The 19,101-nt window shown below is 40.7% G+C and overlaps 1 protein-coding gene across 3 annotated transcripts in view; it reads left to right on the top strand.

Annotated features, from left to right (window-relative positions):
• The window catches only part of celsr1a (cadherin EGF LAG seven-pass G-type receptor 1a), a 306,739-nt gene that overhangs the window by 252,016 nt on the left and 35,622 nt on the right, over nt 1-19,101 (top strand). For all 3 annotated transcript variants that reach the window (XM_048610171.1, XM_048610170.1, XM_048610168.1), the window contains exons 14-21: nt 445-586; nt 1,303-1,423; nt 4,176-4,359; nt 4,650-4,751; nt 10,396-10,490; nt 11,896-12,105; nt 15,603-15,786; nt 17,275-17,418. In XM_048610171.1, the coding sequence (XP_048466128.1) occupies nt 445-586; nt 1,303-1,423; nt 4,176-4,359; nt 4,650-4,751; nt 10,396-10,490; nt 11,896-12,105; nt 15,603-15,786; nt 17,275-17,418 (1,182 nt within the window). The remainder of the gene's footprint in view (nt 1-444; nt 587-1,302; nt 1,424-4,175; nt 4,360-4,649; nt 4,752-10,395; nt 10,491-11,895; nt 12,106-15,602; nt 15,787-17,274; nt 17,419-19,101) is intronic.

Here is a 19,101-nt window from a genome sequence, read left to right as displayed (position 1 = left end):
TTTGCTTTCTTTAAAATTTAAAATTCAAAATTAAAAAGAAGGATCCAGTGTCTTTTACTTTTTCATTTGCCATCTATATGAATGCTTCAACATGATTGACTGCTTACCCTGCTTCTTAACCTCAGTGCAGCTGGCCACCTGGAGATACCCTCTTCAAATTCAAGCCAATAATAAATTAGGGAAATATGCACCACAGAGATCACCAGATCTTTGCGGGCGACTTCCTTTTAAGGTGAGTAGCAAGCACAGTTGCTTCACCACTGTCTGTGAAACTTTGCCTAATCTCTTCAGCTTTTGTTAACATTTTAAGGCTTGTTGGATCTTACACTGTTTCATTTTCAGAATATCATTGAATATGATTTGCTGCTCATCAGACCCTGGTAAAAGGATTGTGCAGGCGCATGCTAAACTGAGGCTAATGATTGTCTTTACTCCCTTTGACAGGGTTCTTTGGGAAGAATTGTATGGACGTCTGCAGATTGAATCCATGTGAACACGTCTCTAGCTGTGTCCACAATCCAAGCTCCTCACATGGCTACACTTGCAACTGTGGAGAAAACTACTATGGCCAATACTGTGAAAACAAGTAAGAAATGGCTAAGCAATAAGTTGACAAACCTGTTAGTATATTTGGAATTATTTTCTAACCAAGTGACACCATAGTTCATTTGCAATAGATCACATTCACCCTTAATTTGGTCTCTTAAGCAAATGCGACCAATGCATAACTAAACAACAAGCACTTCGGGATTGTAATTCTCTACATTCTGGGGAGAAAAAAAGCCTTGAGTTTTGACATTGTTGGCACTCAGAAATGATTATGTAAAGACAACATGTGGTTTGATTTGAGCTTGGATGTTATAAAGTTATTCTAACTGATCAATTGCATTGTGCAACCTGATGGTCCATCTGATTGTGATTGAGTCATCTCTGCAATGCTAAGACTTTTATAACTGCACCTTGTAACAGTGGTTCTTGTTTGGAGGAGCCCTGTGAAAGATCTTTATTGCAGAAGCTTGCCCATAACTGATTGCTTCCATCTTGACGTTAATTGAGTCTGTTATCATTCTTTTCGTTCCCACGTTGTTTTGTAAAATTGGCAAGCTGCCTGCATCTGCTCGCAATGTGAATTGATTAATATTAAACGTGAAGAGGTCAGGAAGTGGATTTGGCTTTCATCCTGAGATTTGGAGTCTTGCTAATTTCTGTCCAAGTAACTATCTACTTTTGGTTCAGAAAAACAGTCATGGTTTAGAAGTAGTGCTTACTGCCATGTTAAAGGTCTGATCTGCTTCTTTCCAGAATTGACCTGCCATGTCCAAGGGGAAGGTGGGGAAATCCTACCTGTGGTCCTTGTAACTGTGATACCACCAAAGGCTTCGACCCTGACTGTAACAAAACCACAGGTGAATGCCGATGCAAGGTGAGGAAATGCTTACTGACTTGTCCTGTGTGTGCAGAATCCCAGTCATTAGGCAGCTTCATTTTTGGAGGGAACGAATATTTGAAAACTAGTCTGCAATTAATACAGGTTTTAGAGGCTTATTAAAAATGCTCCCATTTTCTTCTCTTTCTCCCCCCGACCCCCAACACATGCATACACGTATTTTGTCTCTGATTTCCAGTGGATTCCATCCTTTGTGTGACTAGTTGTAGCACAACATTCTGCAGTGATTTTTGATAAATGTCTACATATGACTTGTTGCTGGTATTCATATTTAGGATGAAGTCTCTCGCAGATAGTCTAAATGATGTTTTTAGAGGAATAAATCACTTACTCTGACGATGACATTACTTGTTTAGATGGTACTAGTCCTATTTTCCATGTTAATTAATTGCTAACGTGCTCATATAATTTAACAATGAACTTCTGGATGATACCATACTGTGACCAAATGTATCAATTGACATAGATCTTATTTTCCAACCCAAACATCTATTTCCTTACCATTAAAATACTATTTCCTGGTATGAGCTCTTTCATTGCAATGAATGATTCTGTGACAGAAGAAATTAGATGCGTAGCAGAGTTTGTCAGTGGAATTGTTCTAGATAAAACAGTTTAAAATAAGCAGTTTCTGAAGTTCTCTGACAGCACTCTTCCCTTCATAACAAGTTTCTTGAATCATGAATGTTTATTCCCTCTCAGTGCTCAGAATAACCAAACCCTTTCCACATATCCTGAATTCTGGATGTCCTGCCTGTGAAGAGCAGCACGTACAGTTTCCATCATTGTGTTCACAGCTGTCCTTCACAACACCATTTACAAAACTAAAAGCGTTAATTCAATCTGGATGACCAAACTACCTTTTCTCCAGTTGTGAAAATGAACGTATCTCAATCCCAGTCATCAGAACAGTGATTTTTCCTTGAATTCTGCCGTTGTATTTTCAACCTCACTGATTTAAAAGGATTCAGATACAGCAAACTTTGTTTTAACCAGCGCCTTAATCAACTGGCACTCTTGATAAACTGGCAAAAATTATATACCACAAATACTGCGATCTACAGTGATGTCTGAGTATTTATACTGTAAGCAAGGTATAACAGTAGTGTGTATACCCCCTGCATTACGTTTCTATTACTTACTGTGCTTTTACATTGATTTTTAGAGGCATGTTGATGTTTTTCCATAGGTTTTTGAGGGAAGTTGACGTCTCAAAGTTTTGCTTGGTCAGCGTTTACTGTGATCATGCGTATCCCTTGATTATCCAGAACATACAATCAGCTGGCACACTCCTGGTCCCATAGGTACCGGTTAATCAAAAGTTTGCTATATTCTGATACTGTTGATATCAGGAGTAGCTCCACAGCAAATATTACTGCCCATTTAAAATCATCGGGCGCGGTGGGGTGCGGATTGGGGAGCACGGGGAGTCCAGCTCAATGGGAGTGTGCCATTGTCTTCATCAGCTTTTATTTTGATGTTGGAGCAAAGTTTGGACTAAAGCCTGGATTTTAATTTTTTTTGCTGTCCTCCCACTGCAACAGCTCGAGAGAGAGCGGGTATACAGGGAAGATGTTGGAGTGTTGCACATCACTGTCATGGTAATGAGGAAGAGAGAATGATGGGTCAAGAATGCCATTCTGACAGATAATCTGCAAAATAGAAGAGTTACTGTTGTTTTGTGTCAATCCGAGTCAGCACATTTCCTCTAGGTACTCCATGTGTCTGATTTGTAAGAGATAATTGAAAAATAGTTGTCAATGGGGTGACTGCACTAAGGCAAATGTTTGTGTGATGAATGTCTCTCATTACTGCAGTGGCCATAGGGAAAAATAACCAGTCTGCACAAAGCTACAAATTGTGACAGATTAATGGTGTCAAGAACTGTAGCACAGGGAGGGGTAAAGAGGAATTCACCGCCCTTCATATTGTCCCTCCCACCAGGCGGCTGGAGAGGTTGGGGGGTGGCAGTTAAACCCTAACGATAAAGAAACGTTCCCTTCGTCACAGTGGGACAACTTCAGCAGCAAAATGGAGATGGTAGCTGCAAGCAAGTGCTTTTTTTTTATTGCCCTCATCATGGCCCAGGAATAATTGGTATGTTCGTCTGGACTTCATAGAGAAGCCTTTGGCTTTCTTGCTGCTCCTCCCTCTCCCACCTTGTGGTTCAGAAAATTCTGATATGTGCTCGCCCCTACATCCTATCCCTTCCACCTGGCCTGTGATTCCCTCAGAGTCTCAGGCTGTGGCCCCCCTGCTGCTGGTTTTTCCTACTTGATAGCCAGTCAGCTGTCAACGTGCTGGATGATGGTTGCAAAACACAAAACAGCCAATATAGTGAAAGCCAGTCAGTAAACTTGGCAGGACTTCTACAACTGTCCATACTGTGATTCCCACCCCATTCCCTCCTGCCTTGCTGCAAATCTGGGAGTTCCTGTCTCATTGAATTTCAGAGAACTTCAGAAGTTACTTCGATGTAATCCAAATATATTCTCACCATATGTTCACCCTTCTTCAAGCTAGTGTCACGAAAAGTATTAAGACTTGTTTAACTATATTCTTTTTAAAATCCAGCTGAATAGTGATTCTTATTTCCTTTAGAGATGAACTACGGAACATCTTTTCATAAACCCTCCAGGTTTTATTCTTGCCTAAGCCTTTCAGAATAATGACAGGCAGTGGGCTGCTACACATGAAATCTTAGATTGGGTTGATTTTTCCTTTGCAGGACAACCATTACCAGCCTCAAGGTAGTGACACATGCTACCCATGTGACTGCTTTCCAATGGGTTCCCAAACCCGTACTTGTGATGTGGAAACAGGTCAATGTTCCTGTAAGTCTGGTGTGATTGGACAGCACTGTAATCGCTGTGATAACCCATTTGCTGAAATCACCAGTGATGGCTGTGAAGGTATGTCATAAGAATTATTCAAAAAAATTCCTTCCTTCAAGACTTTTGATATGCATTTATATGATGATTTATTTAAATAGTGTGAATATGTTTAAAACACCTTTTCTAGTAGTTAATGTATAAATAAGCTAGACGAATTTCAGATTTGTGTGTTGGACTTGTACTATCGTGTTGTGGTATTAATGGCCAATGAATCTCTCATTCCTGGGCTGCATATATTCAAGGACTGAGTTTGCTGTTCCCATGGCTATTAAGTGACTTGGAGCTAACTGTTATCTGACTTGTTTCAGTGAAATATAATGTATGTCCAAAAGCCTTTGAAGCTGGGATTTGGTGGCCAAGGACAAAATATGGACGACCAGCAGCCATGCCATGCCCCAAAGGATCAATCGGTGAGTCTCCAGTGGAAACATTGCATTAACACAGTGTTGAAGTGGAGAAATCATATACGTTAAGATGTATATATGGAGATAAGCAATATTGCTCAGAGATACTTTGTCTCATCCCTGCTTGTGTGTGTTGTTGGACTGTATAAATATTTCTTAACACCTGAAAGAGATCATGCCCCTGCAATTGGATGTTCGTGTTGGTTTTTATTGATATTTTAAATTGGGTTTGTCACAAGGGTGTATTAAAAAAATTCTGGATGAGGAGACAAAATGCATTATTTTCAAGTTTGTGCATGACATAAAACTAGATGGGATTGTGGATGAAGGTGATGTAGAGAGGCTTTGAGGGAATTTTGAGGCTGCGTAACTGGACACGAACATGGTAAATGAAGTATAATGTGGATAAGTGTGAGGTTAGCCACTTCGGTGGGGGAGCAGAGGTGCAGAGTGTTTCTTAAATGTTGATAGATTAAGAAGTGTTAATGTCCAAAATGCCCTGGGTGTCCTTATCGTCAGTCACTGAAAACTAACATGCAGATGCAGCATGCAGTTTAAGGCATTCACCACGTTGGCCCTTTATTGTAAGAAGGTTTGACTACAGGCGTAAAGATGGCTCACTTCAGTTGTGTGAAACGTTGGTGAGAGCACACCTGGAGTATTGTTGCAGCTTTGGTCTTTCCTAAAGAAAGATATACTTTCCATAGAGTGAGGACTGGACTGTCTTATAAGGAAAGGTGAAGAGACTGGGTAATTAATTTTTTAGAATTTATAGAAATGAGAGATGATCACAGTAAAACATAGAAAATTCTTTAAAGCTTGGACATGTTAGATGGATACTTCTCTGGTTGGGAACTCATGGAACAAGGAGACACAGCTTCAGAATAAGTGGCAAGTCATTTGGAACTATGATGAGGAGAGTTTCTCCGTTCAGACAGTGGTGAATCTTTAAAATTCTGTACTCTGGAGGGCTGTGGAAGGCTTGGTAACACAGCATGTTCGAGATAGAGGTTGATAGATTTCTAGCTACTAGTGGCATCAAGGGTTAAAGGGTATAGCACAGGAAATGATATTGTGGTAGATGATCAACCATGATCTTGAAATTCCTATATACATCAACTATATTACTTCAAATAATATAGTTAGGCTATATAGACCTGCTTTGTCCTTAGCAAATCTCTGCTGGCAGTGGTTTATTATATACTTATTCCAAGTGACAACTGATTTTGTCTCTTAAATTTCCCCATCGCTAATGCAGGATTCTCTAGCCATTGCTTGCTTGGCTGTACCTGTCCCCTGTTTTGAAATTTGGATCCAGTGGTAGATATAATGATTCATGATGCAATTCCATGTGATCAACATCCTGCATGGTCGGGTGCCACTGATCATTTCCCCATCAGAAATACAGTAAACAGCAATTTATATTCCCGACAGATTCACTGCTGGGTTATAAGTGGCAGGTTTGCATCTTGCAGTATCGGTGCCTCCGACTGGAGAGGAGTTGAATCCATTTTACTGATCTCATTTCCCATTCCTAACCCATTGATTGTGACTCCATCACATTAGGAAATGATTCACTTTCAATATAAAATATTTCCCGAAATTGGTTCCAAACATCCTTTCTTGGCACTTGGAGTTTTTCATGGATTGCTATCCATGAGATGGTGTTTTCTTTGCACTATTTTTGTGGTGAAGCTAGAGTATTGACATAGAACATTCATATAAATTGAAGACAGTGATGGTCCAAACTGAAATTGTGTGAAGGTTATCAGTTGAGATGAGCAGTAGCAGAATCACTCTGGAAATTTATATAAAAGACATTTTCCTTAAACTTGTATAAGTCAGCATTGGTTAAAGCACCAGAGTCCATTGAATTGTGATCTGCTTTCATTGAGTAGAACTTGAATATTGGTCTCTAAAAACAGCAGATTCTGATTAAGAGTTAACCACCCATCATCTAACTTGCAATATTTGTTAATCTGGCAGTTGGAAATACACTGAAACAGAGCATCAATAAAGAGAAAACCTTCTACTTCATTATCTACCCCTCCAACCTTGAATAATATGTGATACATTGCATAATTTACTGAAAAATTGCTGCAGGAAGCATTAAACAGTCTTGTGTGAATAGCAGAATTATCATTCTGCAAATGATAAATGAGCATTGATGGAAAAAAAATCTAACTTAATTACTTACATTTAGACTGAAATAAAAACGTCTGTTTATGTGATGCAGTAGTTGTAAGAATGTAATGTCTGACATAATCGCCTCCCAGATGTTACAGTTCTTTTTAATGCTGTATTCCCCATGATATTGTATTGTACTAAGCAGTGATATGTGGGTTAGGCTTGAAAGTCCATATGTAAATGGCTGAAATTGTATTCATTTGGAAAACATCTGAATTTTTAATTGATTCTTCTTGACATTTTGACTTCTATCGTAAAGTTAGACATTTATATATTTGTTTGATGAATGGGTTAGAAAAACATAACAGTTAAAATCTGTTTAATGCTCGTCAGCAATGACAGAGAGTGAGGATAGGTTGAAAGACTAAGGGATTGCTCCTTCAGAGACCTACCACAGAAGTGAATGTCCTCCTCCTATATCATTGTCTAACAGCCAGAATTCAGAGTGGTTGCCAGGACCTGTTGTTAGCTGCTTTCTGGGCAGCTGCAGTTAATGATTCCCAGCAATTTTGCATTTAACTTGCTGAGAGCCACTCCACCTGTATTTGGAGAATTCCGAAGAACCAGTGCAATATAAAATCAAATTCAAGAGTCCAGCAGTTCTCAAAACGCATTTATTTACAAGTTTAGATAAGCCTAATCTCTCCAAAGATAGGCATTTTTTGAGGAAGGTGAAAGGCCATTAAGCCAAGAATTAAGAGCGAGCTGTGACAGATTTGAGGTTCGCCGAGCTGGTTTGTTGTTCTGCAGTTACCGTGCTTGGTAACATCCTCAGTGCAGCCTCTGATGAAGCGTCGGTGTGTTTTCCCGCCTGGTTTTTAAATTCTGGGGTCCGTTGCGATGGATTGCCTCAATTCTGGGTTTTCTCCGTAGTGGAATGTATATGGGGTCGCGTTCAATGTGTTTATTAATAGCATGCTTCGTGGAGTGCCACACTTCCAGGAATTCTCGTGCTCATCTCTGCCTAGCCTGTCCCAGGATCTTGGTGTTGTCCCAGTCGAAGTCATGGTTCTCCTTGTCTATTGAGATTGAGATGAGTGAGTATTGGTCGTGTCTTTTTGTAGCCAGTTGGTGTTCATGTACTCTTGTTGTTAGTTACTGTAAGACAGACAGTAGTCCCGACACTAACAGAAAGAGGAACTCAACACCCTCAAGACACGGGAAAGACAAGCCCTGGACAGATTAAAAAAGGACAAGAACATCACTATACTACCTGCAGACAAAGGGCACATGAATAAAAAGGACCACATCTCCAAAGATCAAGCACTACTCGCCGACGAGAACACATACCGACCAGTACAAACTGACCCAATACCACAACTAGGCAACAAAATCCTATACATGCTACAAAGACTTAAACAAACAGGACAGATCAACAAAACAGACTTCTTAAGAGTGAAACCTGAAGGAACCAACACACCCCGATTCTACGGCCTCCCTAAAGTGCACAAGCCAGAAGTCCCCCTCAGACCCATAGTCTCCCTACCAGGCACTCCATCACACAGATTAGCCAGAGAACTACAAAGAAGACTCCAGCACCTAGTCAACAAATCACCCCACTCCATCCACTCAGCCCAAGAATTCCTCAACTCCATTAAAGACATAAAGATAGAGGACGAAGAGACCATGATATCGTTTGATGTCACCGCCCTATTCACATCAATAGACATACCACTAGCAAGGGAAACAATGACAACACTACTTGAACAAGAAGACAACCCCAGTGAAACCATCTCCAAGGACAACATGGTTAAACTATGCCTGACCACCCACTTCACCTTCAATGGCCAAACATACGAGCAAATCAACGGGACGCCCATGGGATCGCCTATCTCTGGACTCGGAGCAGAAGCAGTGATGCAAAGACTGGAAAGGACTGCCCTTCCGCAAATCCAACCTGAACTATGGATACGCTATGTAGACGATACCTTTGTCATCATTAAACGGACCAAATTAGAAGAGACACACAAACTCATAAACAACACCCTCACCGGAATAAAATTCACCAGAGAGGAGGAGAAGAACAAACAACTCCCATTCCTGGATGTCATGGTAGAGCGCAAGACAAACGGGGAACTGCAAACGAAAGTACACCGAAAAGCCACACACACAGACCAGGTATTGAACTTCAATAGTAACCATCCCAGCACACACAAACGAAGCTGCGTGCAAACACTATTTAAAAGGGCAACAACACAGTGCAGCAACACGGAACTACACCAAGAGGAGGAGGAATACCTCTTCAAAGTGTTCAAGGATAATGGGTATCCAAAGAACCGGGTCAGGAGATGCCTACAGGAACCGCATCAGAAATATTCTACACGCACCGACACACTCATCACACTACCCTACATCAGGAGCATGTCAGAACTCACCACAAGACTTCTACGACCGCTGGGCATCAGAGTGGCACACAAGCCCACATCAACCCTACGACAAGTGCTCACCGAACTAAAGACCCACTCCCCGCCATGGACAGGACCAATGTCATCTACAAGATCCCCTGCAGAGACTGCGAGAAACGCTACATCGGACAAACAGGAAGGAAACTAACAACAAGAGTACATGAACACCAACTGGCTACAAAAAGACACGACCAATACTCACTCATCTCAGTCCACATGGACAAGGAGAGCCACGCCTTCGACTGGGCCAACACCAAGATCCTGGGACAGGCTAGGCAGAGACAAGCACGAGAATTCCTGGCAGCATGGCACTCCACGAAGCATGCTATTAATAAACACATTGAACTCGACCCCATATATGTTCCACTACGGAGGAAACCCGAAGTGAGGCAATCCATCGCAACGGACCCCAGAATTTAAAAACCAGGCGGGAAAACACACCGACGCTTCATCAGAGGCTGCACTGATGATGTTACCAAGTACGGTAACGAAATGTCTGCGGAACAACAAACCAGCTCGGCGAGCCAACCAACCTCAACACTCTCAACCCGAGCTACAGATCTACTCCAAAACCTGTGATAGATTATTCCAGAAAATAAACAAGTGTGTGGTGCTCTCCTGCATAGTGAAATCTGCTGTTTAAGCAATGGAAAATAAGCTCCATATAACCCCTGAAGGGTACCTTCAGAACTTTTATTTGAATTCTTGAAGAATGTACATAATTGCTAATTACTAACTTAGTTCACATGTAGCATTTTTAAGTGTAAAATTATCACAGGATTCCTAATATGCTCTTCCCACCCTCTTAATTGTCTTCTTACCTTCTTTCTCACTAATGATCACTCTTTCTTTCTCTCTATACTTTAGTGTAGAAAAATTATTCTTTGAGCCTGTGGCATTACAATAATTTAAAAGTTACATTGCTCAACAAAGAATAACTTGGACTAAATTGTGAGCTTGTATAGTTGTCACCCTGTGGGTGTCTGATTATACTCAATTAACTTAGTGAAATGAGTAGCGATTGTCTGGTGATCAGATCTTTGTTTCTCTTTATGCAGGAACTGCAATTCGTCACTGCAATGAAGAAAAAGGCTGGCTCCCTCCAGATCTTTTCAACTGTACCACACTCACCTTCATTCAGCTCAAGTCTATTGTATGTCCCTTTATTGTATATGCCTTTTACACAAAAACAAAATAGTGCTGTTGCTAGGAATCTGAAATGAAAACAGAAAATGCTGAAAATACCTGGCAGATTTGCAGAAAGAACCTGGTTCGGTGCTATATAGTCTTTGCTTTCTCAGGGCCAAATGTTAATGAATATGACTTATAACTGTATTGATTCTGAATTGAGCTGCAGGAATCAACCTAACAATCTGATTCTTTGCTGCAGATTCAGTTTTCATTTTTGTAGCACTATATTTTTATTGCCAAGATTCAAAGAATCTACTGAAGTGGCAACAGTCAACCCCTAGACCTCAGTCTGTATCTGTCTCTAGCCATTCTTTGCTTGCATGTAACTTCTCAAGTTTTCAAAGAAATACATTTCCTTTTCTCACAATGAGTAAGTGTCCATTTGGAGTTTCCATAAAACTGATCAGGGTGGATGTTGAGGTCCCATGTGGGAATCATTGCCCCACCAACCATAAGACAGCATTCTTAATTCTGATGGTTGTAGATTGAAGTTCCATCTTGCACACCTGGCTGCACATTCTCAGTTGATATTCTACTGCAGTACTGAGGGAGCGCTACACTGTCAGTGGTGCTCTTCTTTCAGCTGAATCATTAGACTGTAACGCCATCAATATTGGACGAGATTGAATGGTAACCTGTGAGGGAGATGAGGGGAATTCCCCTGATATTGTTTTCAATCTGTTTCTTCCTCAGTCGACACCAACAGGAATACAAAGAACTGTTGGGTCTGTTTGAGACCTTTTCATTTACAATTTAAGGTCTGCATTATTTCATTGTCTGTGAAGTATTCCGAATCATCCTGTGACTTTACAACATACTTTATAAATGAAATTTGTCTTCTTTTTAAGAAATATTACTAATGTGAGGTAAACAGACATAGCACATCAGCATGACATGCCACTGTAAAGTGTATGTCTCAATGCATAACATTAGCTGACGCCTTTGGTATTGAAAATTAAAATCTGAAAACCTGTTGAGAAAATTTCATAGAACCAACTTTTCTGTTTGCTATGGCCAATAGCACTATTAAGAAGTGGGCATTTGGGTACAAGTTGTTTGGTGTGAGTTGCTGTCAAATGGATGCTTCCCTTTTGTAGTAGTGTGTCATTTTCTGGCCACCCGTTTGGTCTTATGCAAAGTGCAGTTATTCCAATGTCATATAGGAATCACTGGAATGAATGTAGAAGTAAGTACATATTCGCTCTGCTGCATTTTAATGCTTTCCCGGGTGACCTTGCTGCGAACAAAACTGCTGTGGACTGTTCCTCTATGTTATCTCAACTCACTGGGGGACATCCCCCATTAGTGTCGCGCAATATCCGTTGTTGCACAAGTTTACACACTTCTTTTGTGTATTTTGCCAACAGATGGAAAAACTTCATCGCAATGAAACCAAGATGGATACGCGCAATTCGAAGAAAATTGCCAACATGTTGCAGAATGCCACAAAGCACACACCAACATATTATGGGAATGATGTTAAGATTGCTTATGAGTTGATAAAGAAGATTCTTCAATATGAAGGAAACCAGCAGGACTTTGAACTTGCAGCAACTCAAGATGTTGAGTTCAATGAGGTGTGGTATCTGGTATTGCCTACTTTATTTTTATATGCTGAATGAACGATGCTGATTTCTTTCTATGAAGCATTATCCTGTCTGTGAAGCATTACTGAAGCAGTTAAAGAAACAAATAAAGAAACGTTCACGTCAATAATTGACCAAAGAAAAGACGTACACATTGAGGCTGGGTACATGACCGAGGTATTAAGTGAGTACACTGCATCTGTGTTTATCAAGGATACGCATGTTACCCAGGCCATGGTGACAGAGGAGAAAACTCAGTCCTTCTGCACTGTAACAATTCTCTGATTTAATATAGCACTTTTCATGACCACCAGGTATCTCAAAGTTCTTCGTACTCATTGATTTACTTTTGAAGTGCAGTCACAGTTGTAATTTAGGAAACTATGTAGCAAATTTGTGTACGGCAAACACCTGAAAATAATAATATGTTAATGACCAAATATTCTATTAATGAGACAAATACTGACCAGGTCACCTGGGACACCCCCCTGCTCTTTTTCAACAATAGTGACATGGTATCTACCAAGGCTAGTCTTAAACCCAGTTCAGAAGATGTTCAGGTATGATGGGCTGAATGGCCCCCTCAAGCTGTGGTTCTGTACCACTGGTTTGTCCAGCTCATGAACTCACTTCTGGCTCAAGGATGAGAGACGCTGAGCCATGGCTGTCAGAAAACACTCTGAAAGTTATCCCACACACACACACCCCTACCTTCAACAACCTTCAGACTGGAATCTATTTTCTTTGAGTAATTTTTGAATGGGCTGGGTACAGGGACTTTTGTAGCGTGGGAATAATGTAATGACCTCTAAAGTGCAAGTGGTCCCACATTTTTACATGCAATGGACTCAACTTAAAATCAACTCTGAAACCATTTTCTTTAACCTGTGTCCGTCCGCCTAACCGAATCGCCCAGCCCTTTCTCATCTTTGTCTCCCGACTGCAGTGTGCAGTAGTTACATGCCATCAAATTGGAAGGGGTGATGAAGGGAGCAGCCCCTTTCCACCAATGTGTTAAGAAACAGGTTAGAATGTCTCCTGCTGTAGCTTATCACATGATACGATGTTGTGATAAAATATTTGGTGGTGACAGAGCTTTAGTATGTATCTAATGTGTGTGTGCGCGATTGCAGGGGTGGTGTTCACAGTTCTCTGGGGCATATGAACAACTCCATTTCACTTGTGAACAGAGTCAGTGATCAATATGTGGAAAGTGTTTTAACATCTACAGCCACCCATTTGTAATCATTGTGAATAGATACTGTAGCCTCTCTAAATACAGTTTAATATGGATACTCATTTGCTGTGATTCTGAAAAAAGGGTTGCTGGTTGAAAGCAGAGCAGCACAGTAGTAGATTCCAGAGATCAGGTGTCTATTTTTCACTTGTTAATTATATTAAAGCCCAAAGGTTTCGGAATGTCAGGCTAAAACCTAATTAGTTCTTACATAACCTAGCTCGTAATATGTTCAACCAGCAGGAAAGAAGTCTGCTGGAGGTCATAGCCATCGTTTGTTTAATACAGACATTTGCTCATAATGTTAAAAAAAATTGCCTGTTTTCACCGAGTGTGTAGAGGAAGGTGTTTAAAGCAGTTCAGTTTTAGATCAGTATTTCCTTCTGTTGCTTTGGCTATGTTTGACTGTTTGCGGTAACCTCAAGTTTAGCAGCTGAGTAGTATAAATTTAAGTCAAAGGCATGGAAGGAATTGCAGAACATACCTTCATTAACATCATCATGTGATTAAGTAAACTCCTGAAACTTGGTCTTTTGGTTTAAGCGACTGACCATGACCCTCGATACCGGAGTTAATTATCTTAAAGTGCAGCCTATTTCCTCATTAGCTCCAAAGGAGAAATACTTTCCTATGTTTAGCCAAAGGTCACTGCCAGCTGGAGCTGCTGTTGCTGTTAGCAGAGCTGGAATGTGTTGTAACTGATACTTGCTGTGCTTTAAGTTCAAAGCCATATTGAACAGTGTCATTCCTTTGTACTTTTAAAACTTAGTAATCTTACAAAATGGGATCTCATAGTTGGAACACCAAGTTTGAAATGTGACTTCTCAATTAATCTGCTATACCCAGCTTTCTATAAATTGGCATTCAAAATAACAGGTTGTGTGATATGGTGCTACAAAGTTTAAACAGCAGTTAGGACAGTGCGATGCTAATTGAAGATCATGATACTGACTCATCCTTTGTGCCCATGACTGGTTACTACATCTGTTGGCATTCTTGAGAGATTTCCAGGAGCTAACCTTTTGAGTTTTGCTCGTGTTTCTTCCAACTTTGCTCTTTAATGAGTAAGATGCTGATTGGCAGTGTACCAGGAACTTGAGATACTGATATGGTTAAGTGTGCTTTGCATCCTAATCCTCTACAGCAAGCTCCAGTTCAGTAGTGCTACCAGAGGAGGGCATTCTGCAGACAGGACAACCATCTGCAGGAGCACCAAGATACTGGGACAAAGGTGATGGCATTGGCTGCTTTAGGTCCCCTTTGGTTGACCGGTTAGAGAGCCTGGTAGAAATGACGAGCAGATGGCGAGTCTCGTGTATAAGGCAGGTGAGGTATTGACATAAAGGTTATGAAAGAGAGTACAGTATATTTTTCAAACATCTCAAAATAATGACAGTTGTGTTGCACCTTAAACAAGTTGAATTAATTCTCTTAGATTATGGTTAATGCACTTTAAATAATGCAGTTCAGTCTTTGAGTTGCAACATTATTCTGCCACTACATGTAAATGTATTCATTGATGCTTAATGTAAGGTGATCTGTGGATTAAGCCACCATAGTTACACAGATGTACATGTAGATGCAGTAGTAAAGTATGTCTGAACAGAGCTTATTAGTTGTTGTTTATTACTAGAATTTTAAGTATTTATTTTCATAGTTGCATTGTATCAAAAAAGTCTTCTTTTTGAAATTGATGCTTGGTTGCTGGATTTGGGCTTTGTGCAAGACATGAAGACCTATGTTCCCACATTGGGACTTCAGGTTTTGAAAGCCGTTGTGTCTTATCTGCAACTGCGTATCATTTAAAACTGGTTACATGTGGCCAGGGAGTAAGATCAAGACCACCATGTTATTTTATGACTGCAGTTTCAATTTTGTTTTCCAAGTTCCCAAGTTGAAGTAACAGGATAGGGACTTTAGTATTCACAAATAGAGTATCATTTACAGCGTTACTGACTGTGAACCGAGGCAGTCAACCCCAGAAAGGATATTAACTGGTGACTTTGGCTCCAATTCTTAAAAAAAAGCTTAAAAGATTTCCTGTAAATAATACAGCACTATAGAGAGTAATATTCTTGTTCAATGGTAATTGGGATGGAGGTTAGAAACAGTCACAAAGCCTCCTGTCTGGCACCTTTCCCGGACAGAAATGTGATATAATAAGATGAGGAATTTGATTTCCATCTCTAACACAAATCACCTGAAGTGCAAATTTGCAAGCATTAAATATTTGCCATGACTTCTGTTTCAGAACATTATCAAAGCTGCTAGTGCTATTTTAGACCCCCAGAACAAGGAGCACTGGGAACAGATCCAACGGACAGAAGGAGGAACTGCACATCTGATGAAACACTACGAGGAATATGCACACACCATAGCACGAAACCTGAGGAAAACCTACCTTCGACCCTTCACCATTGTCACTCCAAACATGAGTGAGTAATAGAGACAATTCCATCTTTATTGTATTTGGGTCAGAATGACAGCCCCTTTTTGAAAAATATTGGGCGAGATTTTGCAGGGGTAGGGGTGTGCTTGTTACCATGGTTGCCTGTCTGAAATGGGCTCCAACCTCAGCGTGTCAAGCATTGTGCAGATTAGCACAGAAACTCTGAAGCTGTAGTTTGTCACTCAGTGCTCCAAGAGAACCTGCACTGTGGCCATTCCTCCAGCTTAGAGCTGGTAATCAAAAAACCAGTGAGAGCTTCAACATTTTCGACTCCTGAGTGGCGATCAGAAACTGCACAAAAAGTTGCACTTGTTCATCAATCAGGCATTTCTGGTATTTTTAATGTTAATGTGATTAATAACATTTGATGAAGAGCAATGCTACAATGCTACAGTGTAGATTCACTGCACAGGATAGAGGCAAAATTCTTGCTAGGTCTCTCAGCAAGATTCATTGTGAGGTCAGCAGAGAGTGCCCTTGCTTTGCAGCTATCGACAAATGTACTTAAGGTGAATTTGAAATCACTTTGAAATCATAGTCAGTGGGCCTACCGGAATGAAATCTATTAGTATTCCATCATGTATTGATGGAAACCCCAATTCATGATCTGTCAGATTCCAATGGTTGTTAATGTTCTATCAAGTCCCCCAGTGGTGAGTTAATGGAATTGTTGTAAATGCAAAATTAATGCGGGTTCCTTCCACATTGCGGACTTTCTTTGATGCATCAGTTAGTGTTTCTTTATTGGTTTATTTATGGAGCCTCTTCGCGTCTCAGCTATGTTACAGAGCCACATAGTTCTGTCCAGCTCCAGTGACAGCAACTCCTCCTACAGACACCCCCTGCCCTCACCTCCCCATTTTCCCACTGTTTCAGCCACTTAAGTGCTTTGTATATAATTGCTCTTTACACTCTTGACCAAAAGTGACTGTGCGCAAAGTTTTGAAGCAACCAGACACAAACTCCTTGAACAATTTTGGGTGACACGGTGGCTCAGTGGTTAGCACTGCTGCCTCACAGCGCCAGGGACCTGGGTTCGATTCCACCCTCAGGCGACTGTCTGTGTGGAGTTTGCACATTCTCCCCGTGTCTGCGTGGGTTTCCTCCGGGTGCTCCGGTTTCCTCCCACAGTCCAAAGATGTGCAGGCTAGGTGGATTGGCCATGCTAAATTGCCCATAGTGTTCAGGGATGTGTCGATTAGGCTGATGGGTCTGGGTGGGATGCTCTAAGGGTCGGTGTGGACTTGTTGGACCGAAAGGCCTGTTTCCACACTGTAGGGGTTCTATGATTCTAATTTTGATGTAATTCAGGAATCTGGAGAAAACTGTCCGTTAATGTAATAGAAACCAACATCCATTAAAGTGAACATCTATTTTAAATGACTCTGTAGTTTAAATGTTCAGCCAACAAATGTGACAGCAACATTTTCCCATGTATCTGGAACTTTACGTGTACATCTTTCTGTACCTCAAGTCATTGCAGTCGAACTTTTTGAGATGACCAAATTTCCTGGTGCCAGCATGCCACAATTTGAGAAAATTCGTGAAAAAATTCCCAAAGACCTTGAATCCAGCGTATTTTTTCCAGATGCGCTCCTCAAAATTGAAGGTGACGAAGGTACATTGCATTTATTTCTGTCTTAGTGTTGTGATGCTCTTATTGAAGTATAATTGTATTTATCATGAGCCAGATTTGATCTATCATCCATGATGCGTTACTTGGTTCTAACTCAGACAGTACAGGATTCACATGGCCTGAATGCAGGAAGGAAAAGATTCCAAACTTTGACTTCCGAACTTGAAATACATGTAACTGGTTGCATGTGTGAACATGTACACAAATGTTGAGACATCACCAAAAAATATTCCTTTCTTACACATCACTGGGTTTATTTAACTTATTGAATTTCAAAAATGAACAAAATTCTCCTGAGAATGTTTGAGAACTTAAGTAAATTCGGAAGGTTAAAATTTAGCTGGCCGTTGGGTCATAACAAAAAGATAAATTAAATTGCTTTTCATTTGAACTGTTCATGGGAAAGTAATTTGAAGCCTTTGAAAGCATGGATTCGGTGTAAGTATTACATTAGCTTCTTGATGTCAAGTGACTTCAATGACATGGAACTTCTGCCAGTAATGAAACAAAATGAGAGGGATTTTTCTTTTACCTAATCCCGAGTCAGGTGTTTAGCTGCTTTCTAACATTGGTGAGGCTGGTCATGTGCAACTTTATTATTTTCATCATGGACAGTGCTATGATTAGTTCAGCATCAGTTCAGATGTATCCTAATTGTGCATCGTGCCAAGGTGCATGAATGGGAAGCAAACACTTACACTCTTTAGGAAGCAAAATGTATACAGTCATGCAAAAGTATCTAACAGTGTCATGTGTTGTACGAAGCTGACTGCACAGACGAAATACAGGCAAATCATTGGTCAGATGTGACAGCGATCACTCTCGTGGTCAAAAAACTTCCCAACATTTAACTGTCCAGCTGACCTATGAAGCATGTCACTTGGCTTGATCAGATGTGGCAGGTAATTGGTTTAGCCACTCAGCACATAAAGCACTGATCACGACAGATCACTGTCTGCCACAATAACTCTCTGTTCCAGAATACTCTTAGATTACAAAGATAACTTCCATTATTTTCCCTACTGCAAACCATCTTCTTAAAGGCCTGTCTCATCCCCTTTACCCTGGCCTCCAGCAGCAATGTGAGAGGCTGATGGTTTTCTTTATCACTAAGATTGCTTTCCCTTCTTTCCTGTTTCCCACTAAGTCAAACTTGCTTTCAGTTTCCTCCCTATTCTCACTCAGAGTTCACATCATTGCTTTGTTTCTCAGCAATCTCTTGTAATCTCAGAGCTCTTGTCCATGAGACCCACCTCCTGCTGCTTGAATCCTATTCCTGATAAATTGCTAACCATACCACGTCCCTTCCAGGACCTTGTTTCGAATGATATTTTTAATGGACCTCATTTCTTGGGTACTAGCCTCATTCTTTCAAATATGCCATCATCACCTCTTCACAAAGCAAACAAACCTTTTATCATCCTGGCCTTGTAAGCTCATGACCCACTCTAACTGCACTTCCCTTGCTGAAGACCTTGCATGTTTGATTGCCTCCCAAACCCAAGCCCCATTTCTGAGAAGCTCATGTTTGAATCTCAGTAATCAGGTTTCCCCCACCACTCCCCATCACAGTATTGCAGCACCTCTTACCAAAACCAAAAATACCCTGTATGAGAATCAGCTCATCTTCCTCATCTTTTTCAACCTGTGTAACCTGAAAAGTGG

The sequence above is a fragment of the Rhincodon typus genome, chromosome 22 (assembly GCF_021869965.1).
Source record: "Rhincodon typus isolate 14 chromosome 22, sRhiTyp1.1, whole genome shotgun sequence".
Lineage (NCBI taxonomy): Eukaryota > Metazoa > Chordata > Chondrichthyes > Orectolobiformes > Rhincodontidae > Rhincodon > Rhincodon typus.
The sequence above is the reverse complement of the archived record's forward strand: the minus strand, read 5'-3'. Positions and strand labels throughout refer to the sequence as shown.